The 26,387-nt window shown below is 36.2% G+C and overlaps 1 protein-coding gene across 2 annotated transcripts in view; it reads right to left on the bottom strand.

Annotated features, from left to right (window-relative positions):
* Positions 1-26,387, bottom strand: part of LOC131040193 (probable anion transporter 6, chloroplastic) — a 284,449-nt gene that overhangs the window by 66,967 nt on the left and 191,095 nt on the right. For both annotated transcript variants that reach the window (XM_057973062.2, XM_057973061.2), the window contains 2 exons: positions 19,663-19,778; positions 8,976-9,012 (listed from right to left, as the gene is read on the bottom strand). In XM_057973062.2, coding sequence (XP_057829045.2) covers positions 8,976-9,012; positions 19,663-19,778 — 153 coding nt within the window. The remainder of the gene's footprint in view (positions 1-8,975; positions 9,013-19,662; positions 19,779-26,387) is intronic.

The following is a 26,387-nucleotide window of genomic DNA, read 5'->3' as shown; positions in this document are numbered from 1 at the left end:
AGAGCAGGCAACACCACCAACTACACCTTCAAAGAACACAAACTCAGACACCTCACCAGGCTGCTATAGGAATAGTCGGAGGGGGAGTAACAACAATAGCAATAATAATACCCCACGCGGTCGCATCCAATATGATGCAAAAGGCAGACCAATAATACAATGCCGAAGGTGCAACGAATGGGGCCATTTTGCACGCGACTGCCAGAGTGGTGTTGGACAAGGAGGAGGGCTACTCTACAAATAATGTGGGCCAGGCAACCACGAGGATGCGGAGTGCCCAAGACAGAAGGGCGTGAACATGCTAGAGGTAGCTCGGCCAGAACCAAAAGTACTAGCCATTACCCGATCTCATGCAAGGAAACTAACGTACCCTGACCCGGGTACAGAAAAGGAAAGACTAAAGGAGGCACAGAAGGAAGTAGAATGGGAAATGGGTGAGGAACGACGGAAGACAGTATCCAACAAACCTACCAACACCATAGAGCCGCCTCTGAAGCAACCATAATGAAGCAGCTGCTACAAACCACCGTGCCGGTCCGAGTAGCGGACTTGTTACAGACACTGCCACAGCTGCGGATAGCCATAACCCAGGTGGAGGGGACCAGAAAGGAGGAAAAGACCCCAAGCGACAAGGACAAGGAGGAAGTGGAAAAAAGGAACCACTCAAACGAGACCACTAACCCCTGATAACAGTAGGTGTGGGCAGAACACCAGCCATACTAGAAATGGAAATCATGTGCTACAAACTCACCAATACGATTGTGGATGGAGGATCAGCAGTAAATGTGTTACTGGAGGCCTTGGGGAAACCAACACTGTGGCCACCCGCATTCCATTTGGTACGACCAAACCAGCATGGAATGAAACCAATTGGCACACTCATGGGACAAAAGGTAACGATTGGAACCCAACAGTTATTTCCGGGTTTTATGGTTATATCTTTAGAAAGGAAGGGATATGATGCACTCTTGGGAAGAGGATGTCTCATCATGGCCAAAGCAGATCACAATTGGAAGAAAAACACTCTCTCAATCGAAAGTGAAGGGAAAAAATATATCATTGATCTACAGAACCAAGTAGTGAGTCAGGAAGTGGCTTCAGACTCTGGGTTCGAGAAAGATACACTGGGGGGGATGGTGAGATGGAACCTGACGAAGAGGGAGTACTCCGCCTAGGGAATTACTCAGAGGACGAGACAAGTTCTATCGATGGGCTATTCCACTGGCAGATGGAGGATTATGAAATCTTCCACCCAGAGTGCAATGTGTTGGAGATCCTTGAGATCGAGGAAGACAATACCTACCCGCCACAATTTGCCAAGTACCAGGAAGGGGAGGCACGGGTAGATAGGGGCCCGGCTCATGAATTTGGAGAAAATGAGGTCGTACAATATGTGGAACCAAAGGTACGACAAGCCAACCTTGGGGAAGAAAAGGACCCAAAAGTAATACTAGTGGGGGATGATCGGGACCCCGTACTGAAGGCAGCAGCATTTAAAATATTCCCCGAATATAAAGATGTGTTCGCATGGACATATAAGGATTTGAAAGGGGTACCTCCAGAATTATGCGTACATCGCATACCATTAATATCAGGGGCCAGGCCGGTACGGAAACGCCCCTACCGCATGAACAATCCACTTTTTGAGTGTGAAGATAAAACATCACTTGGTTCTAGCATTGCTCTTGGTGAGAATAGCAATGTGTGGAAATTAAGAGAAGATTCAAGATCTACGTTGGATGATACTAGGAGCTATGGTGAGCACTTTTTAACTAAAAGTAATCAGCCCCTTAGCGCTTCGGATCTAAGTGTGATGGCACCTAGCGATGACAAGGAACCTATGTGGGATGAATTTCCCTTTGATCTTGATGAGGCTCAAAAAACAGATTGTGTTGTAGAGTTAGGACCATATGGTTCTTGATGATGGAAGCATTAAACAGGTTCTGAAATGGAAATCTGATTTACCTATTCATGAAGTTGGTGGTAAGCAAAAAGTTGAAGATTTATTAGAATCTGATCCTCTTCATGATATTGAGCAATTGCAGCTAGTTGGAGGAGTTAGACGAGAGTCTTGGAGCAGCTATGGGAGCAACGATTGCAAGAAACAAAGTTCTTATTTTTTCTTGTTGCCTATCAGCAGCACACCATCTCTGCATTCTTATGAGTGGGATGGTCAATTCAAGGTGTTTGTTGAAAAACAAAAGCAAGCTCTATCCCAATTTGATCACACACATAGTTTAATTGAAGAACTCTATTGGAAGGCTCAAATGGATGAGAGACAGAAAGGGGTTAAGGATGAAGTTACTCTCCCTAATCTGCAACTTATCAAAGACTCTTTGGAATTATTGAAATCAGATTACATACGCTTGATTGAAGATCGAGATTATGCCTCCGAAGTTGCAAGGAAGACCACTAGTACATTCCAAGGGGAAGAGAGGAAAGTTGAAGAGCTTACTCTTGAGCTTGAGTCAACAAAGGATATGTTAGGAAATACTCAATTGGCTCTAATGGAGTTAGAAGACTGGTTTGCTGATTTCAAACTTTTTAGGGAGCAAGAGAATGCACAAAGAGCTGAAGAAATCGAGCAAGTTATTGGTGAGCTTGATAGTCTTCAAGAAGAGTTTGATCTTGAGAACTTCACAAAAAAAACAAAGGTTGCATGTGCAGATTCGGATCAGCAAGATGGAAGTGAGCAAGAAGAAAGGGATGGCTTCCAAGTTCTTAAAAACCCTCTCTTTGTGATGGATGATTTCAACATCTTTGGCATCAAGATATTGTCTAAACACAGTTAAGAAGTCATCCAAGGTTTCATTGCAGCAAGAAGGAGTGAAGATTTCAGATTTGTTACTCACAAAGTAGGGGAGAAAGGACCAGAACGTGGTGATTGCATGTTTGATAACCCATTTCTTGGGTTGAATAATAATAAGGCTCATACTAGTCCATTTTGGGAGTTGGATTTGAGGGCAACACTTGTTCCATACTCCAATGTTGTTGAAGCTTTCATGGTTAGGATTCAAGGGTTTGCTAGAGGAGACACCAATTTCTTAAGTATGCTCTTGGTCCTTACTAGCGCTTGGAGATGTGTTGAGTTTTCTTTTCAATATGTTGAAGATCACTCTCAATTGGGTATCCAGGCTCGAGATCGTCAACATGGTCTAATGGAGCTTATTACATGTGGAAAGAAGGATCTTTGGAGGGATAAGGAACAAATTTTCAGTCTTGATGGTCTTGTTCCCCTCTTTACCAGCCATTTGATGGTACCTTTTGCTCATCAACTAGTGGATTGGGGAGATATTTTGAGAAAAGGATGGTTCTATGTGGAGTTCGAGTCACTAGAGAAGATATTTCCAGCCTTAAACGTGAGCATATGTGTTGTTTTGGATGATGATTTCATGTGTTGCAGCAGCTGTTCATCTTCTTGGATGCTGATTTCCTGAAATCAGATCTCAAGTTAATCGTTTCAGAATTGGTGGGCTTCTGGTGTACTCTTTTTCAGACTTCACAGTCTCCTGGCAAGACGGGTTTATGGTCTCAGATGAGAGGTATGGCGAGTTTGGGCAATCGGTGTCAGTGTATGGGAAGTGTTCAAGCTCTAACTAGTGGTTATTCTTATGCCCCCTCTTCTTATTATGGTTGGGACAACGGACCTTTGCTTTCTTTGGTTCAACATTTTGAGGTGCTTGGAGTGGGAACTATAAGAGATTTCAGAAGTCTCCATGGTTGTATTAGAATAGTTCCATTGAGGCCTAGTATATTCATGTGGAGTTATGAGAATGAGTTTGTAGAGCTCCTGCAAAGGATTGTTTTCCTCCTTGAAGGAAGATTTGGAGAAGTCACATTTACAGTCATGGCTCTGCTTGACACCTTGAGGAGATATGTTGTGAAGTTTGATTGTGAGTCAAGTAGATTTTATTTCCTATTGCCCAAGCTTGTGATAGACAGTGGCATTGTTGATATTGATTACTCAGAGCTTTATGGGCATGAGATGCTGCAAGATATTGATTTCAGTCCTTCAAGATATTTCAGTCTAAGCATCATGCATGGTAACATTTTGGAGTTACTAGGGAGGTTAGTGCAGTTGTGGCATGATGTTTTCATTGATGTGATCAGAGTGGCGCAACATCAGCATGGTGGGTTCTTCCTGAGATGGGCATGGGACCTTGGGATCGTACTTGCTTTGGTGTGGATGAGTCTAAAATTCTCTGGAGTTGTGGTGGCATTGCTTGAGGACAAGCAATTTTGGGAAGCGCGGACTGTAATGTCCCCTTTTTTGCTCTAATTTGTTTTGGGGACCGTTAGCCTATTCCGGAGACCCATGGGCTAGTCAGAAGTAAAAATTAGGGTTTCATACCTCTGGGAGGACGTTTCTGCATTTTCGAAGGCTTGCATGTTGGAATTTGTCAGTTTGGATTCTGGATTCCTTCTGGGTTTTTCAGAAAGCTTCGCAATGAGGGTACATGCATAGCAAGTTCTAGAGTTTGATTTACTTACTATTTTTAGTAAGTGGAGGCAGAAGCAGATGAGTTATTTGGGTTTTTTTGGGTTTTTTGTGAGCTCTGCGATGGTATAACATGCAAACCAATCTGAGGACCTTTTCGGGACTTACTATTTTTAGTAAGTTTGGCAGCTGCTCAGAATGTGGTAAAAATCACTTCGGAAAAACTTAATATTTTTAATAGTATGCTATTTATAGTAAGTACTATTTTTGGCAGCTATTTTTGGCAGGGCGAGTTCTGCAGCTCAACTCAGTGGCTATTTCTGGCAGTATTTTGGTAGGATCCTGCGTTCAGTCAGATGACTATTTTTAGCAAATCAGTTCAGAGCTCCAACTCAATTTCGTTTTGGTAATTTCCAGCATTTCAATCCCCAACTCAATTTGGCAATAATCAGTATTTGAGGAGAAGGTATTTTTAATATATTAATACCTTAGGCATGAAGTTTTAATATTTGATTATTTTAAATTTTTATGGATGACGACTTAGGAAAAAGGAGAAAATAATAATTTTATCCTAAGTCTTCTTGGGCGAATTATTTCACCCTCTTGTTGGACACCAAAATACAATGCATCACATTTTGGAAATATTTAGCAGGACTTAAGCTTATGGATTGAATAATTTTGACGCCACTATTGGGAAATAAGGGGGTTGAATTAAAAGATAAATGTAATTTACATTTTTGCCTTCACTGGAGTTGGACGCCCACCTTGACAATGGACTTATGTTTTATTTACAAAATTATTAAGTGATTTTCGGCGCCCATTCATGTGATAGAATTTCATTTTATTTGGAAATGAATTTGAAATGAATTTGGGGGAGATTTGTTCTATAAATACAAGGTGTGGGGCTCCATTTTGGTATCTTAGAACATTTTACACTGTTATGCTATCGGATTGACTCCAGACAATCTTCGAGGGTGAATACCTCCTAGGGTTTTTGACAGACTTCGAGTGTGAGACATCACTCCTAGCTGTGATTGAATCTTTTGAATGTGTGTGGTTCAATTTGTGTGGGCATTGATTTGTGTGCAAGCTATTATTGGGGCGATTTCTACTTCAGAAGAGCAATATTTTCAGTGTGGTGTGGATTTTAGTGTTGCTGGTTTTTGGTGTGGCTGAAGCGAAGATTCAATCATATCTCCCAGCCTGTGCGATTATTTTGGATAATAGCTCGTTGAAAGCGTATCTGGAGGGCGATCATTCTTCTACCTTGGCGTTTGTTTTGGTGTGCTTGCTGATTTTTGGTTGCAAATCATATTTCTGCTACTGGTCGTACCATTCGTGGTCTGCCTTGGGTTGCGTGCCGACTGTTTGTGGTGTTCGTGGTGCAGGTTTGGAGTTCTTGTTGTATCGCCTTAGTTGTAGTTTTCATTTGCTTTTTTTTTCATGTCATTTCGAGTTTGTTTTGGGTGAGTTATGAGCATAATAGCGAGTTTGGTAGTGGTTGTTTCCTGCATGTTATGCAGACAGTAGATTGTATGTCCAGTTTAGTATGTTATTTCTTTGTGGGTGGGTTTGAGTTTGTTAATTGTGATAAGTTTGGTGATATTCAGCAGTATTGGACAGCCTAATCTCTCTTTCCTATGCATTGCATCTCTTATTTGTAAGGTTGAATAGTAATACTATCAACCATTTTTGGACTGTAAAGTATACCCCGTTGAAAAGTGGAAGAGGCTGGTTTGTCGCCTACATTTGATCTTTGTAATTATGTCCTCCCGTTGAATAAGCGATCGAGTGATATTTTGTTTGTAATGGTCCTCCCGTTGTATAAGCGGTTGAGTTGAGCTTTGTTGTAAGTGTTCAGTCCTCCCGCTAAAATATTGTAGTTGAGTGATTCGTACTTGGTTTTGTTCTTGTTCTCCTTGGCTGGCTTACCGCCATGCATTCTAGTTTTCTATTCCCACTGGAAAGTGGAAGGGGCTGGCTTGCCGCCCAAATTTGTAATCAATTTCAGCTTTCAAGCTTCTAACGATCCCCTCAACACTGTATGCTCTCACCCTCCCAAATTGGGCTCTCGGTGATCAAAAGGTGGACAGGGTTACTTTCAGCAGCATTTGGTTTTCATTTCCAAACCATAACAAGTGTTGTGTTGAATGTAATTGTGGAAAAAATTGGGAAAAAAATTGTGGGGGTATTACATGTTATTTTTTCTTTAGGGGCCAAATTGTTTTTCAGAGAGGTGATCAAGTTAAATGGATTGTATGATGGAGATAGTAGATCCTATAGTGCTTTTTGGTCAAAGTTGATTCAGTTGACAAGTACAAGATCCAAGCTCTATTAACATCACATCACGATTAATCACACTGGCATAGTAATACTTTATCACCAGAATCTACAACTACTTGAGGGCAAACAATTATAGGAAGGGTGGACTATCATGTCCATTTTTCAGAATTAGAAACATGGAGAAGGCCTCTAGCCTATCCTCATTTCCCATAGGCTAAAGGGTGAAGCAAGGAGAATGATTAATAGTTGGGCCCAGTAATTTTTATTTTGAGGGGCGACTTAATAATATCATCATAATTATTTTTAAAATGTCTTCAAATACTTAATATTATTTTTTTGTAAATACTCTTGGAGGGAAATTTTATTCATGGGCTTGTTTGCAAAGCTATTTAAAAGGGGCACTTGGATTCATTGAGCATCATCTTGCCATAATTTTGCACAAATCTAATTTTCAAGATTTTGAACATTGTGTTCAATCTCACAATCAATGATGAAAACCCTTAGTTGTTAAGCGATCAATGATGCCAAAACCAGTCCCATATGAAATTCTTTTGGTTGAAGAAAGTTCTTTCCCATTGGAGGCATCAGTGATAACCCATTTGGTAAGTTATTTAAGTAACGTTGAAAACATGGATAAACCATTGTTAGCCCAAAATAGCTATGGAGGATATTCTAGGCTATAGGAAGAAAACTTGGATTAAGATCAACAAAAAATGGTTGAGCAAGTGGAACATCAATTTGCATGAATGCCCTAACATCAATAAAGAAATAAAAAATTATGTGACAGAAAAATTTAGGCCTGCCACGTGGTCTAAACAGATTGGACAGAAAGCATACTACATCATTGAGTTTAAACCAACTTGGGATCACAGTGAAAAAACATATTTAGGGGCAGCTATTAAAGGAAAAGCAAGTTTATTAGTTGCACAATTGAGTATGGAATTGCATCATCTTAGATGTGAGACCAGTAGGTGGAAGATACCCAAGGAAGTGTGTGAAGAGAGAACATGCATATTTTGCAATAAGGGTGCGATAGAGACGGAATGGCACTTTATTATGGAATGCACAGCTTATGAGGATATCCATATTCAGTATGAAAATAGTTTGGAGGTTGGCAACATGCACCATTTATTCAATGAAGATAGGATTAACCAGACTGCTAGCTTCCTAGTCAAGATTCATAGTAGAAGATCAGACATCGAAAGGAGTATGGAGATAGCTTAAGGCTGTTATTCTTGGTCTCTTAGACTGTTCAGTCTCATGGATGTCATTAAAATCAATCATTCATTCATTCATTGGAGAAATAAAACTCTCTTGAATTTATCCTACTGAATGTAAGGACAAAAACTCTCATCTCCAACATGTTCCATCTAGGAATTGCATATGAGATGATTTTGGTGATCTTCACGCATAAAGCAACTCAGTATAACATAAATTTTGAATCAAGTTCCAAACTATTTCACCACTCCAAGATGCATAAAGGAGAATTTGCAAAAGTTAAGAGCTATTTTGATGGGAATATCATGGTTTCTTTGGTTGCAAAGATAGTAAAGATCATCCATGGTGACATTGCACATATTTTGAAGAATTCAAAATATGCAGATCTAGACATATGTTGGAAAAGGCTTGATGAAAGGTACCATTTATTGTATCAATTAACAATAGACATTCTTTCAAAATCCAGCTAATTTTATCATTACAATCACATATCAGAAAATTGCAGGAAATAGCCATTGAAATTGTATTGCACAAGTCGGATGTTGCAGAAATGTAGTGAGAAAGACTTAGTGGGCAGCAAATACTGTTGTGTCAGAATTAATATATATTGTGCAGAAGTGCAGCCTGTCACAATTATTTTAAAACTTGCTAGATTTGTGTGGAGCCAGAAGGGATTTCCTGAGGTGTAAGGCACTCTGAAAAAACCAGTATTACTGTATTGAGTAAGAGAGTGAAGAGAAAGTTGAAATATCAATAGAATCAATACTAGATGTGTATGAGAAACTAAGACAGATGTATAGTAAACAGAGGTGTCAGTCCATGCTACAGTAAGTACAGGAGTGAAGGTACACATTCAAAAATTCAGAGTTGCTGTTTCTGAAGTATTAATCAAAATCCATGTTTACCAGGGAGTAATAAACTTGTATAAAGTCCATGATAGCATAAAACATAAAATTTAAGCAGTTGTGAATACTTAGAACCTAAAAGCATTAAAAAATCCATGTTAACAAAAAAGTGGAAAATTACAGAAACTTACCAAAGCAGCATTAGTGAGATCGAGATCCAACTCCTCACTGCAGTTATTGGAAACAAAGTATATAGTCTTCAGACAAGTTCCTCAAAATAATTTCTATTTTCCAATCATAATATTATATTAATTAAAAAATACTTAAAAAGCTTGTTAGGATGGATACTTTTTTCTCGAGGCAAATAATGAAACTAGATTGACTAAAAATATCCACAGAGCTCAAAGAATGGAATTTATAATATGTTTTGAGAAAATATAGATGGTAGAGTTTGGAAATGTCGATCTATACAAACAAAATTCCTATGAGCACCAGCCCTGAGAAATGGAGTAAACAGTTTGTTTGTATTTCTTTACTGAGACCTAGTAACTTTTATAGTGCACAGCGGGCTACCTAATAAGAAAAGAAATATAAGCTTCAAGCACAATACTGATCAAAATAGCAAAATTTTGAAAGGATAAAAGAATTACTACACTCTTTATGTCATCCTTGATTTTCAGCTTAGGCCTGACGAGTAAAATGTTTCATGTTAAGATTAAAGAAATGAATTATTTGGAAGACTATGAATGGGTCAACATGAAAGGAAAATCTCTCACTGCTTGGCAGAGAATGTGTGAAGAAACCAAATCCTTCTTAAGTTTAAACACACCCAAGCTTAGCATGCACAATTAATGCCATATCTTCCCTTAAACTTTGCAAGATCCTCTCACTGATAATAGAGGAATCTTCTAGAAAGAAGCTTGCATCTTGTCATCTGAAGAAGATTAATCACTTCCAAGGCACTTGAAGCTGTCCCTGGTCACCCAAGAATGCTTAGGAAAGGACCTCGACAAGAGATAGAAGAAGTAAAAAGAAAATTGAATTCTGCTTGTTACCATCTCAAAAAACCCCTAGCTACTGAGTGTTGTTTTCAGAAGATATGGAAAAGGAAGCACTTTTCTTCCTCATTTTTTGCATAAAATGCTTCTAAGGAGGGTCTTCTCAAGTGTTTTATGTATTGCCTAAAGAGAACAAACTTCTCGACAGTCCCTACTTCCTTTGCCCCAAGGGAAATAAAGCTTATTCCATGATAGTAAATGCTTCCCAAAATGTTTTAATACCCAGCATCATTGTTAAGTCATAGAGAGCTAAATCCCTCAAGAAATACCAAAGTAATGACTTCGTTAGAGATGAATGAATGTTTGCTTCAATCTGATAAAGAATGTTTCAAATATATTGTAAACCATTTTCAGAAACATGGTATTCCAATCTATAAGAAACTTGAAACATATCACTAAACCAAGGTGCACTAAAATGTAAGGCATGGAGCTATCTATGTGCAAATTTATTCTTGATATTTAAGAGAACCCAATTTTGAAAATTGGACACAAACAATTTTTGCTACTACAAATATTCTGCATGTGAATGTGCAAGCAGCCGCGATCCCAGAACTTTGATGTTGTGGTTATTTGCCTTGACTGCAAATTTTCAATTAAATGGCTTCAAGTTTCAACAATAGATGAATATGGAAACAAATATGTACTTTTTATTTTCATTGAAGCTCTCTCAGTTTGGCAAATGTGATTTTATGGCATTATTTTGCTATATTGTTGTGGATTGCTATGTGTCAAGAGGACTTTAGGGAGAGTTTTAAAATTTTGAGCCTTGCATGCCCATAGCTATCTTTGTGGCTGCTGTTTATTTATTTCCCTATTTATCTACTTACAAGGCCAAAGAACCCATTGTAAACCTTCACTGATTAATCAAAAAGAAGAATTTCATATTAAGTATAACCTCAAAATACAATCAATATTTCTAGTTTGTGAATCCATGTAAAAATTAGTTACAACATTTCAAAATAGTTATTCAGAATTGTATTATCTTGGATTTCAAAGTTGACTTCAAATCAGGTGACATTGAGACCTGTTTATGATGGCTATCCATTAGATAATGATATAATGCATCATGGTAACCTTTCCACTGCATTCCTGATATCGTGCATATTGCAGTCATCCTTGAATTATAGCAGGTCTGGTTTTCTCTAACATCAGTTAAGGCAAATTAGTCTAACAGCTCACTTCAGATAGAATTATTACTCATTTTCCTCACCCCAGAGTCACACCCTTACTCTAAAAGCATAATATCACCATTTTAGATAAGACTCCAATGTCTTTAATCAAGTCTAGCACCTTTGGTTTGCTTATAGACCTTCGGACTCCTATCTGTACATGCATAATAAATGTTGGGAGTTCTAATAAAGGATGACCAACAGTAGATGTTGAAAATGAACTTGTTTTTCTTAAATAAAATATCTAAGTTGCCAGTTCTAGTACGGGGCAAGTATGTGAACAGAGTTCTAGTACATCTGAATGGAAAAAAGATTCTCTTGGGTACAGTGCATTTGAGTACGGCTATATTGTATATGTATATAACCCCTCACTGGAAAATAGGTCAACCATATACCTTATTACCATATATGGTTTGGGGTTTTCTACCATTGAGATATATATGCATATGTACCACCTTTGAATTATTATTTTCTAGCCACCTCCAATTATTGCATATTTTCATAGACTCCTCCTACATGCCCATTTCACTTATTATTTACTTCATTTTATTTATTATGTCTGTTGCATATTCACATAATTACACAATTGATGCACATTGAGTTGAACAATGATTTTCAGAGTTGTCAGGCACTTATATTTCAGAGAAAAGCTACATTTATAGGGTAATGGGCTTTAGCATTATTCTTCAAAGGTTGAAGCCACAAAGTAAAGTCATCATGGACCCTCAGTGCTTATAATTAATTGATGACACACACTTCAGAGTGATGACAATCATCAAAAGTCACTAACTATGGTTGAATTTGTAAATGGAAATTGTGATCCTCCTAAGCAATCTTCTATGGGAGATTTGAATGATTAAGTTCTTACCATTCATTATCTAGAACTACACAACCATCCACAAATGATAGAAAGAAATTGTGTCCATAAATGACCAAAGTAAGTCGATGGGATACAAAAGCACATTCAGATACATTAGCGGGGTACTAGGGTAAAAGGACCCCTAGATTATGGAAACAAACCAGACAGCGACTACTAGAGAAATATAAACATAAGGGGTAAACCTAACATGGTTAAATCTTTAGCCATAAGAACTAAATACAAATAGACCTATGATGAAAGGACCCTTCAAAGAACTGCGGAGCTCATAAAGAACAGATCAGAAACCAATGATAGAGAGAGTTGTTATCATATTACCTTAGGTCATGACTATGATTTTATCCCCTACAAACATGCATCTATAATTGCATGTTTCCTTGTGCTATCTGAAAATTTCACTTTGCACCCATATCTACTTTGCAGACAATCTCTCAAATAACCCAGATAATTCTAGAAATGAGAACCTGAACCATTTCTGAAGAAAATCATGACAACCCTAGATGTTCTTCCTTGATGTTTATTCTAAGTTAAACATCAGGTACTATCTTGCTTCTAGTAATAAATGTGCAAACCCATTGAACAGAATTGCCACAATATGATTGTTCATTTACTTAGATAATTACCTCAGTCAATGAGTTGGATAGATATGCTGATAGATTGATATAAGCAAAGTACTTATAGGCAAAGAAGCCATCATGCATGAATGCTGAGACTATTGATTCTGTGACAATTAGATAGATTCATCAGCTTCTGGATAAATTTTGGTCTGTGTAAATAGATGCATGTATAAAAAATATGTAAACAAGCAAACAAACAAATAACAAAATAAGAATGCAACAGAACAGGAAAAAGGAGCAACTGATTATGCATAAGAAAAAATCATGAAATTCAATTGGATTAGAATAGGCTATTGCTCACAGCATTTGGATAACAACTATGCATATCATCCAGAAACTATGAATAATGCAAATCTATACAAAATCCTTGGATCTCTAGAATCGGTTAGTTAAACAATCATTTTTTTGAATGAGTGTGAAAATTTAGTCATAGGAACATGAATTAAATATTTATAAATCATGATCTATTTAGAAGCACACTTAGTTTGTTCAAACAGTCATATATATGACCTGAATGATAAATTCAAACAAGTAATCAGGCAACAAGACATCATCCATGCATGTCAGGACTTTATTGTTTTTTTGTTTGTTTGGTACACAACTATGCTCCTTTAATTTTTTATGAGTGTTCATATACTTAGTTATAAATAAGAGGTTTGGCTATGCAAAGCTGGAATCACACAAGGACAAGTCTCAGATAATTGGAAAACACTCACCAAGAGCCACAGGACAGAGCAGGAAACAGCAATATATGGACACGACAGAATAATATGTAGTTCATTTTTGACAAAAGAAGGCATCATGTTTCCATCAGTAAATTTTTCAAAAATCAAGTTTAGCTGCCCTTTTAGTTTGGTAATGTTACCTAGGATGCAGCTTAACTGTAACCATGACAATTATGTGAATTGGAAAAGGAAACAAGCTTATATTGATAGTACAAAATAAGCACAAGGTAAGTCTGTTATGAGCAAAAATAATAAATATAAGTATAAACTGAGAATAAGCTGGACAAAATATACCATAGAACAGTCAAGAAATTGTGAATCTTAAAAGAAAATGCCAGTTGAAGCTTGTCAACACGTAGGTCACATGTGTCTGCATTGTTGAGAAAATCGAAGAGGCAATTCCAATTATGTTTTCATTTGAAGAAAGCATCTCCCATCATTTCATTGTTTGTTCTAAAAAAACTTAATATCACAAGAGAAGAAAAAACAAATTTATTTTGCAACAGTATTTTTTAAAATATTGTTTGGCTTCGTCCTTCTGAACAGCTACATATCCATAAAAGACAAGGCATTAGCCATCCCCTTTTAGTCGGAATACGGAACAATAAATGCATCCATTTATGTGCACACAAGGAAATGTCGGAATGCCGCCAATCTGTCATCCCAAACAAAAAATGAGAAAAGCATCCCCAACCACTTGGATACTTCCCTATAGAGCATTATAGATAACTGAGGAAACATGCTGAAGTTCTAATACATAAGAAGCAGTCAACTGCATAAACATTCCTTTGTTGCTTAAGTATAATTCAAATTAATAGAGATAGACTGTTAGAAAATTTGTCTTTGATGTCAAACTTAAACAGACATTTCCAAATAGATTCATTGTTGTTGAGTTGCAGACAAACTTCTAATACCCTTACTGTGAATCTGGATAATGTATATCGGTTCCTTCATTGAGTGGATTTTCATCATTGCTTCAGTTATGTAATTCACTGTTATATATCAGAATATCTCAGAAGTATCTGACAGTAAATATGATTGAATGTGTTCTCTGTTAATTTCAAAAATCAAACTCTGTTATGATATCACCATTTGTACAAGAGTGGTTACAGAAGTTGTGCATTGTAAGTTGTATTTTTGTCTTTATTAGCATCAATATTGAAAACAGCATATGGAATGGAAACGGTAATCTCTACAGATCGATAATCATCAAGTTATTTGATTAGATAGTTCAGTTTACAACTGAATCATTAGTTGATAACTGTTTGATTAGCTATAACTGATTTCTAACTAATCATCGCCACCTGTATACAACTACAACCTGTAATAAATTTCATTGCTATTACAACATCTAGACAATGTTGTGTATACTCCTTCAGGCATGACAAATAAGGATTTGTTTTGGTTAAATATTTCAGTTATAACCGCATTGAGTAGGATTTAAACTACCTTCCTTCTGTTCAACTGAAAGTCAGTTGAATTTAAGTGAAACAATGGATCGATGAATGGTTGGTGAGTATTGTTATCGAATAAAAAGGAAAATGTGTGAATGAATATGCTGAGAATTGAAAAGAGAACATTTAAGTGGATTCACTGTGAATAGAAAGATGAATATGTATGTGGACATACAGTGAATTCAAAGGACGTAATGCTGTGGGTATGTAACTGAGAATAGATTTCAAAACTGCTTTGAGTATATGTTCCTTAATTGATTCAGACTGTTAACAGAGTCAGCATTGATGTATATATCATATTTTTGGCTTGATGAAGTTGTGATTAAGTTGGTGTGAACAGTTATTCTCTAAAGGTTGCAGACAGAATACCAAAGGTTATTTACAGATTGATCACTTTGTGGAAGATAAAACAAATTTATTTACCTGAAAGTTTGGTGTTCATTTTGGAACAGTTTTGAATATATGCTTTCAATATTGTAATGTTACAGAATTGAAATCTGTAATTCATTTGTTTATGACATCCTTATGGTTGGACCCTCAAGGATGCTGGGTTGGTGCTCAGGTTGTTTAGTGATAAAGTTGTCAGAGTTGGTGCTTTAACAAGGAATTTGGTGATTCCTTAGGGTTGGTGCCCTAAAACCTAAGTTACTGGTTCGGGTTCGGGCATGTGAACCCAGTTTGTGGGTTCAGGCAAAAAAAATTTTGCCCTTTGGGTTCGTGGGTCAGGTTCGTCCGTACACACACACACACACACACATATATATACAAAAATTAGAAGAAATATACAAAATTATAAAACTATATACATCTGATAGTATGATACTTCATCATTGATCAATGCCAAATGCCAATTGATAGTTCATAATTGAATTGGAAGATGGAATGGTAAAGAATGGCAGAAGAAAAACAACAAATGGAAATTGGAATACCTGGGGTCAACCCTAGGCAAACCCGAACCCAATTCGGGTGCGGGGACCAAAATCGGCGATCTTAGCAGCACTTCTCACCGTGTTTTTTCCTATTCTGGGTTTTCTACATATTTCTTGTGCATTGACTTCATTGTGTGCTTGCATCTCCTTCAGTTTTAGTTTCAAATTTTGCTCAATTCATCAAATCTTTAATTGGTTAAAGATCTGAAGTTTGTATCTTCTACTGATTCACTCCCCCCCTCGCCCCTTCTCTCTCAGAGAAGAATTGTGTTCTACATAGGCAACTCTAAATACAACCATTTGCAAAGGCTACAACAAATAATTCTTTGGATTCTCTTTATGTGTGTGTGAGAGTGTTAGATGTGCACCTCGGTAAAGAAAATCTAATTTCAATATCAACTTTCAAAATCTTATTATTAGGTATGCACTTGGTGTTGAAGTGAACAATTGTCCTAAGGAAATCATAAGTGAAAATTTGTTTTATAGTTTATTGATAAGTGTAAAAAGCAAAAGGGTGCACTTACCAAAGCAATTCAAAAGGTCAAATTGGATTTTCAATTTTTTTTTTTGTCTTTAGAGGGTTTGCAATGGTAAATATTGTTTTTTGTAGAATCATCTAAGTCATTCAGGGCCACCTATCCAAAAGCCCATTTTTAGCTTGCTATAAAAATAGGTTGCATTTATTTTAGTTTTTACCATTTTCAAAGTGGGGAATATATTTTGACATTTGGTATTTTTAGCTAGTTATATTTATAGCTACCTCTTTTTTTAATTCATGCTATTATTAGCTTTTTCTCTATTTTACTGATCTCTATTTTTAGCCTGAAGTCAACTATGTTGAAATCATCTGTTAGATCTTTTTCCGTGTGAAAGATATGACTTCTAACTGGGAGTTTGTAGTAATTTAGATTGGCAGTTTAACTGGAGTTTGTTGGAGTTTAGTATTTAGTTTTAGTGGATAGGATTTTGTAATAAAGAAGTCAAGAGTTGATGTGTTGGTTAAAATTTTTGTATTTTAATGCAATAGATTCATCTACAATAATACATATGTGCTATTTTGCACATAATTTCTTAGTGGTAATTTTTAAGCTTGCATATTTCTGAAATTACTATTCAGTTTTGTTGTTTATCCAAAATTTCATTTTTCCTGAATTGAATTTATTGTGCCTAAACCTACTGAAATGTTTGTTATCTGTGCTAAGGGAGATCAAATTGCTTTAGCAAGTTGCAAGCTTTGTATTGTAGGATTGCTTGAAGTTGAATATTGTGGCTTTTTACCAGCCTCATAATTTAATTTATTGAAGGGTTCGTACTTTTGTATTTAAGTTTATTGAATCTTTATGTGTTCTTGCATTTTTAGTCTCTACTTTTAGTTGAACAGTGAAAGCATGTAGTTGTAGGGTTTTCTTTGTGTTAAAAGTTATAGAAACTTTTTTCCCTAGTGTTGAAAAGTATGTCGGCTTTAGCCCTTGGTGAATCCAAAAAGAAGAAAATTTACATTTATTGAGCATAAGTGTGGAACACCTAACTTTTATGGTAAATATTGTAAATAGCAAGTATATGTACAAAGATGGGATATTAGATACTGTATAATTTTAGATTGTACTCTATACATAGGCATTTACTGGTTATGTTAACTATGTAATTCCTACGATAGATATGTCTAAAAGGTAATCTACACAATGTAAGTTCGAACCACCAATATGACTTTTCCACACAATGATAAATACAGGTATATATATTTTGAAGTGTGTTTCATAGATTTTTCTCAAACTCCATCCATTTGTTCTTCTGACAATCTATAGTTAAAATCAATTAGAAAAAACATTCTAAAGAGAATCCAAAGAATTATTTGTTGTAGCCTCTGCAAATGGGGGTTTTTTAGAGTTGTCTATGTAAAAACACTATTCTTCTACTGAGAGGGGGTTAGCAAAATTTGAAACTGAAACTGAAAGAAACACAAGAACACAATGAAGTCAATGCACAAGTAATAAGTGGGAAACCTAGAAAGGGAAAAACCATGGTGAGAAATGCTGCTAGGATATACTGTCCTAATCCAGCCTCATCACCCTTCATCCTCATTATCATCCCAATGTGATCCGAGTTTAATTCCATTTCAATTTCAGTGCTTTTTGCAACTTGGGTGAGTTATTAAATAAAAAAATTAATATTTCACTAATGTCTAATGTTGAGAAATAATAGAAGGACAACTTACTGTAATAGCTAGTTGCAAAGGTAATGAAGTGTTTTAAAAGTGGGATGCCTAGTGAAGGTGGCCTTTGCACAAGAATGTTTTTATCATTCCAAAAAGATCATTTTTGAGAGAAAAGGAGATATAATTTTAAATTACAAATTCCCTCCCAAAGAGTTATAAAAGGAGGTTTAAGATCTCATTTTGCATATCCAAAAGAGTACACATAACAAGATGCTGCTGGATTGAACTTGCAAAGTTCTTCCAAGATTGATGGACGACAAAAACCCTCTTTTGGTTGCTGGTTTCAGATCTGAAAGATGATCCCTAGCTGTTTGGAGTGATTCCACACAGGGGTCACATTGTTTTCACAAAGTTTGTTGATTCAAATGTTCAAATGATAAATAAATTCAAGAGATTATTGCACTCAAATGTTCAATAACAGAATTACCATCTCCCATCCTCAAGGAGTCCAACTTCTTTCAAAGAAGAAGTTTGTTAACAAGAGACTTAGTCTAATACGAAATCCCTAACTTTGTCCAAAGTTAATTTGTGATGTCTTCGTTTAATACATTAACTAGCAAAGAATTTAAAAAAACATAGCCGAATCAAGCTTCTTGCCTTTCTATCAACTTTCATCCAATCATCTTCAAGCATACTAAAGGGGCTTCTTTCCAAAAACTACAACCTAGATGTCTTTGTCAAGAACCAGATCTTCCATTTTATATTTCCAAAGCTCAAAATATTACCCATTCAACTTTTTCATCTCATCCTCCCAAACATACATGCTATTAATCTAAACTTGCAGATTTTTCTAAACAATTCCAACTAAAAATAAAAATTACTACCCAAAGAGTGTCCCTCTTTCACAAAGATAAAATACCAATGTATGGATTCAGGAATTCTTTGGTATTCAATATTCAAAACCAAGAATCTAATGCAGAAATCCTATGACTGGAATAAATTCATTAACAATGGAAAGTCGAATTTTCAAATGACAATAAATCTGATAAAGAATAGACAATGGATAGAAAAAATTGAGAAATGACAAAGATGCATGATCTCAGAAATTTATCTTGGGAAAACCCTTCTGAAAAAATTCCAGCAAGAAATCCAGTGCCACTCAACATATTAACTCAAACCAGAGATTACAAATACAATGAGAGAATTTTTACACCTTCAAGTTTTATGTCCAAAATTAAAGGAGTTCCAACAGCATCTATCTACACAAAATCTTCCCACATGCTCGAAAATATGAGCCCTCAATAGATAGAGAATGCGCAACAAATCCAAGCACTAAAGCATCTCAAGATGGATCTTCAAATTGTGACCTTTCAATCTCCAAGAATCTCCAACTTCCATGTAACTCCATTTTTCATAGATGCTTTGAACTCCTATCATCATGCTCTTACAAAGTAAACTCTATGTCTTAGTAAAGCTTCAAGTGGAACTATCTCATACAAGGAATCCCAGACCTCTACAAGGATGACACCATACTTAAAGAGGGTAAAAAATTTTACAACATATTGAAATATTAGAAGGATTAAAAATTTAAAAGAAGTAAACACACCTAACCTAAATAGCCTAACATTCTTCACTCCTCTACACACAGCATCTTTGCTCCTACACAAATACTAAATATTAAAAAAATGAATGCACGGAGTTTAAGAGAATTGTCTGAATGTGTGCATTGTATTTTTTATTGTATAGGGAAGTTAATCTGTTGTTCATGACACACATTGTGTAAGTTATCTTTTAACATAACTAATGTGATGTTAGTGCATCATTAACATAACGATGAGATGCCTACTACAATGTATATTCTGACATTATATTATATCTAATACAGATTACAGACCTGAAGTAAGTAGGCAACCAAGACAAGAATGTATAGTGACCCCAATTGCCACAGAAATGAACATAAACCATTGCCCATACAACTCGACTCTTTAGGAATGCTTTCCAAGGGACTGCCTGCAATGCATCAAGGGATTTGTATCAGAACAAAACAATCTGACAAAAGCAAGGATAATTTGACTTTCTACCAGTCTAGATTTCACTAAAACAAGAGTTTTCTTAAAATAAGCCTATCAAATATATTGTAATCAATGTAATTGCAACTAACTTTCCCACAGATGCATTCACATTCGGTCATTTATTTTCGAATAAATGGATTATAAAAATTTATGATAAAAATGGAACTAATAAGTTTCCACAACCTGTCAGAAATGCATTCACATGAGCTCATCCCTTCTCTTATAAAAGCAACTCTCAATTTTTTGAAATAAATCAAAGTACTAAAAGTTTTCATAAATGTATCGTTATATTTTACCAAACATTGTACCATACATATAAATTGAAATTTACATAGAATACAAAAGCATCTAATAATTTTCATACTTATTCATAGATTTGAAGCAAATTCCTTGACCTTAAAACTATATGAACTCCACGAGTACTCAAATTTTCTGATTGCTCTCGTGATTAATGGCACAATGTAATATGCTCATTTTTTTCTTTTGCATATAGTGAATAATTGTACCCATAGAGGGAAAACTTGGACTTGACAAAAACTAACCAAACCCAAAAAACTCAACTCGGCAAAACTTGACAACTTAAAATATTGCTAAAATATCTTCAAAAACACAACTTTTTTGCAAAATTCAAAGAGAAAATGTATCCAATGAGTCCATAAATGAAAAGAAAAGTGTTTTCTATTGAATTTGACTCATTTAAATACAAATTGAGTACAAAATTGCATCATGTGAAATCCTGATACAATAGTTCTTAGGTAGCTATTATAAATTTATGGATTCTTGATCGCTGTTTTTGTTTTAATACTTTGTGTCCAGAAGGTCAATATCTTGAAGCACTGCTCTAGCTTATACCCTAATGTCCATGTGTCCCTTTTAATATTTTTTCTTTTCCTGAAATCCCCCCTAAGAGGATGGATTTGATCCTTAATAAATACCTTGTAATATCGATCGGTTGCATCTTTTGGTTTGGGATAGTCTTCCTTAATCATGGCTCTTCATGAATATCCAATCACGTTCCTTGCATGACTATAAGTTACTACTAGTGATCAGTATTAATGAATGATTATAGATTCCTTAATCGATGTCACTCTTATTACCGCACTTACATAAGGGCCATTAGTTAATCCAAATTGTGATTATTGTTATCTTTTATTCGGGTCTAAACAATACCTTTGTCACCTTTATTTTCAGAGGCGGTGAATATACGGTTTTAGTGGACACCAATACCATTACACTAGGTCTTGTTAATTCGCATTCTTGGACACACACCATAGCTTTTGACTAGTCGTTGCTCTGAGTAATCACTCCTTTCTGCATATTACTTTACGTACTCATCACCCGACCATCTAAGACTGATTATTAACTTTTCCTCATGGTACTGTATCAATCGATGCTTATATATCAATCTTCTCCATCGTATGTCTAAGTCAATTGGGGGTTATGACTCATCTTCAGGTCAATCATTCTTACAACCTTTTATTGTAGCTTCCCATTGCCAAATGTCTAACCGGGATTGCCTATCGTCTTGCATTCTTTCTATTCATATTATCAAAGGCTTGATGTATCCGATGTAATATAGATAGCCTCCCGCATTATCCAAGTCATTGACAAACTACAAATTCGCTAATTCATAGCTACGTCACCTTTCCTCATTATCATTGTATGATCAGTTTTCCTCCAACCAACTAGTCAATATCTTCATTGCTGATTTTAACCATAGACTTGAATGCTTTCTCGTGGATTGGCTATAAGCATATATTGTTGTCCATAATTATATGTGTCTCCATGTCCATAATCTTTATTAATCATAAAGTCATCTTTAATGAGATTATCTTAATTGTTTCCTTCTTCACACATCTTTGTAGGAGTTCATTTGTGCCTTCTATTATCTATAAAGATAATACAAGGAGCTTTCCTATAGTTGTTGGCTCTAGAGTTCTAGCATCTGGATGGGGACATCACAGTCTCCCCCTCTTGAATTTGCCTATCCTCAAGCAATTTGAGATTCTCTCAACCCTATTTCTTGCTCTTGGATGAACCTACACATAGATTAGTAGTACCAAACATGCAATCATATAAATCAAAGTAATGATAAATGTTAGAAAGATTACTACTTAGTTTCTCTATACAGTGCAGCTTGAAGGGACTAGCTGCCTTGAGCCCTAATTCCCTTACACTACTTGACTTTATATTAGTCTTTGTTTATACTAGGAAGGAATGGGGACTTCCTTTGAACCATTTCTACACCAAGCCTAAGAGACTTACTTGCTCTGCTTGGCAGTTCAAGTCAGCCTTTATGCCATTCTCATTCCATTCTTGGTAGGGTGGGAAAGCCTATTGTAGCCATTTCTACACGAAGCCTCTGAGAGGTTGTTCTCCACAACCTTCTTACTCCACTTCATGGCTCTTATTTGCTATCCACATCCTTACTCTCCTTTTTGCATATCACTTTACGTACTCATCACCCAACCATCTAGGATTGATTATTAACTCTTCCTCATGGTACTATACCAATCAATGCTTATCTATCAATCTTCTCCATCGTATGTCTAAGGTGATTTGGGGGTTATGACTCATCTTCAAGTCAATCGTTCTTACAACCTTTTATTGTAGCTTCCCTATTGGCAAATGTCTAACCTAGATTGCCCAACATCTTGCATTCTTTCTATTCATATTATCAAAGGCTTGATGTATCCGATGTAATATAGATTGCTTCCCGTATTATCCAAGTCGTTGACATACTACTCATTCACTAATTCCTAGCTACGTCAACTTTCCTCATTATCACTCTATGGTCAGTTTTCCTCCAACCAGCTAGTCAATATCTTCATTGCTGATTTTAACCATAGACTTGAATGCTTTCTTGTGGGTCAGCTATAAGCATATATGGTTATCCAAATTTATGTGTCTCCATATCTATAATCTTTATTAATCATAAAGTCATCTTTAATGAGATTATCTTAATCGTTTCCTTCTTCACACGTCTTTGTAAGAGTTCATTTGTGCCTTCTATTATCTATAAAGATAATACAAAGAGCTTTCCTTCAGTTGTTTGGTTCTAGAGTTCTAGCATCTGGATGGGACATCACACTTTGAATGTTGCTGCCTTGAGTACAAAGTTCCAGTCATCCCCAACCAATATCACCTTTGGGTTGTCTTCATCCCTCAGGTTGACCTTCTTTACGTTTGGTTCCTCATACTTTATCATTTTGTCCCTCTCAAACACATGGGCAAGCGTATAGTCTACCGTCGCCACTCCCTCCATGCATTCCTTGTTTTTCGGAGGGAAGGTGGCATTCTTCGTACCAGCTTCTTCAATCCCTTCGATTTGTAGCATGTTGTACTCGGGGTGGAAAACTTCATAGTCCTCCATCTATCAGTGGAACAACCCATTCAAGGAACCTATCTCATCCTCTAAGTAGTCTTCTAATTCTAGTACCCCTTCGTAGTTGGATTCCATGTTTTTCCATCCACCATACTCCATTCATAGTCATTAGAATCATTCGACTTGTGATTGGAGGATGCCAACTCTTCACTTGCTATCTCGTTCATCAAATCCGTGGCATACTTCCTTCCATCGCTCTCAATGGAGAGTGTGTTCTTCCAGTTATGGTTCACCTTCACAATGATCAACTAGCCCCTTCTGAGGAGGGCACTGTACGCCTTCTTCTCTAGTGGGATGACTACAAAATCCAAGAAAAAACATTGTGTGCTAGTTGTCACCTATTGCGCCATTAGTGTCCCGAGTAGCTTGATGTCGTATTGATCCACATATGGCTTTCTCCACTACAAGAGGAATAGACTTACCTCTAGACAAGTAGAGAAGCTAGTGGCCATGCATAATGCTCTTCAACCTCAAGATCGTCAAACTCCAAAATATCGACAAACTCCAGTTTTACAGTGGGATATTGATCTTGAAGACATGGCCCAAGTTGATGATGAGGAGACACCAAAGGGATTGGTTGGGATTCCGTTGGATGAGGTGGACCATCATAGAGTGCCAATGACGAGGACTCAGATTTTGATGCAGCGTTGGGAGATGCAGATCAGGGGCAGCAATGTACTTGATTCTTTTGTATTTTCATATCGTGAAATATACCTTGTAGTGTTTTGACTGAAATACAAGGAATTTTACTGATAATCTGAGTGTTATGCTGTTTGGTGTTTGCGTGTTATGCTGACAGAGTCTCTCAGAAATTTTCAGTTTGGTATGGAGGTCATCAAACACATACTTCTCATGAATGATCAACCATAAATGACTCCAAATAAAGTGGACAATTACCAAAGATGCATTTGCTACTAAATTATAAAGTTCTATGCTACTTAAGACACACTTACATACACCAATAGCTTGCTGTCATTTTGACAAACAGTTGCCATGAGTCCTCAGACAAAAATGAATTATGAATGCAACTTTATTGCTTTTCTTTCATTCAAAAAGATGTTCCAATAAGTCCTTACAAAGACAAACAATACAATGACCCAAACTCAACCTATTTATGACTCGGAATTTTTTGAGTTCAGAGACAGCCATGACTTCATACATAAATATCATCAAAAATTCATTGAAATCAACACCAAAATGAACCTGGTTGAGACGCCTTGATGTAAGGATGAAGAAGCAATCAATATCCAATTTGTTGAGCCAACTCCATCATCAAAATGAAGAATTTCCAAAATCGCCCCTGCTGTTCATGCAGGTCTGATCATGAATGAAGGATCACCTACTAGTCCTCAATCTCTTCTCAAAAAATATTCGCCTTCCCTTCACAAGTATAGCGCTATCTTCATTGATGAGATTTGATGCCAAATATGTGAGTTATGAGCAAAATCGAGGGTGAAGGCTGACTGCTACAATTTTGTCTCAGACTGATATAGCACTGATTCTTCCACAATGCACCCTCAGAATGTCTCAAAAAGAATCGCCTAACTCCTCCAAAATTATCGCTGGCCTTAGTAGGAAGATTTGATGCCTTATTGTTGAAATCTGATCCAAATCGTGGGTTAGGAGGGAAGAACACAAACTTGTCACAGACCTGTAATTTCCAACAGCAAACTCACAAGTTCACTTCAAAATGTTCTTCTATAGGATCGCCTTATTCCTCCAATCAAAATCGATGCACAATGGGCACTCAATCTGAAAATCTGAAAATATCATGAATCCATCCACCATGGAAATGTAGCAAACTCAATAAGCACACTATGGAAGACTGATTTGTCTCCCACTCTCGGCGGCAACCCCTCGGAAGGTCTTTCACTCCCTCAGTTATGCTATCTATGGGAGTTTTCGTTCCAAAGACACTATTCTGCAAAAACCTTCTAGTTCTACAAAACCCAATCAATTCAATTATCAACTCCTGGCTGCCTTGAAGCTCAACTTGATCTCCTTTAATACTTTTTCACCCCAACATCCAGAAGCTTCTAATAGTAACTTTATGATATAATATTTAATTAGTCACTTTATTAAATTAATACTATTGATGCATAGTAGCTTCGGTCAGATATAAGGATGATCGTTTATATTGATTATATATATATAAGTATCTATGTATGTATGTCAGTTCACTATGTGAACTGACATACATGCACACATACACATTTCTTGTGCCTATAAGAATAAATATTTCAAATGCTTTGTAAAACCATCATCCTTGTATGTGATCGAAATACTATACAGATAGAAATATATTAATCTGTGTAATCAGATTCTATTTCATCTTCTCTTGCCATGTTTCGAGCAATGATCATTGATGGCAACATTGCTTTATATATAACAGATCAAGAAATGATCGTATTTATTATATCAAACATACCTGAATCAAGTAATGATCAAATGTAATGCACAGCAGATCGGTGGCTTTCACAATATTGTTTTTGGTTTTTATGTTAACTAAATCGATTGAGGATTGGGCCTCTTGAAAGCACCCTTTGGCAAGTGGTGTATTGTTTGAGAGAGGGTCATGTCATGAGCGGACATGGCTCCACATTGTGGATACATGTCCCCTCATGACATGTCTCTCCACATATATATTTATACATGCTGATATCATAAAGAGAAACATATAGAAACGAAAATGCTCTCTCTCCCTTTGATCGGCAATCTCAGACTTGAAGAAAAGAAGTACATCAGCATCTCATCAATACATTATCATTATTAACATTCATATTTGTTAAGGATTAAATTCTGAATATATACCCTGAAATCAAAAGAAGAAATCGGTACATTATAATCTGCATATTGTAAGAATTGCATTAGTCTGAAATAAATTTAATATATTTTAACATGGTAGCAGAGCATTGGTATAGAAGATCCAAATTAAATTTGAGATATCAGACTATCATCTATTGATATTGTAGTCACATTTCATTCTTCACAATGTCAAATATGATTAGATTTGAAGATCGACTCGAAGGAGCAAACAACTTTACATCTTGGAAGCTCAGAATCATGATGCTACTAAAGGTGAATAAATTAGACTCCTTTGTAAAAGAAAATAAAGCTTAACCTAAAGATGACCCTGAGAAAACTCAATGGATCGAGAGCAAT

The sequence above is a fragment of the Cryptomeria japonica genome, chromosome 11, assembly GCF_030272615.1.
Source record: "Cryptomeria japonica chromosome 11, Sugi_1.0, whole genome shotgun sequence".
Lineage (NCBI taxonomy): Eukaryota > Viridiplantae > Streptophyta > Pinopsida > Cupressales > Cupressaceae > Cryptomeria > Cryptomeria japonica.
The sequence above is the reverse complement of the archived record's forward strand: the minus strand, read 5'-3'. Positions and strand labels throughout refer to the sequence as shown.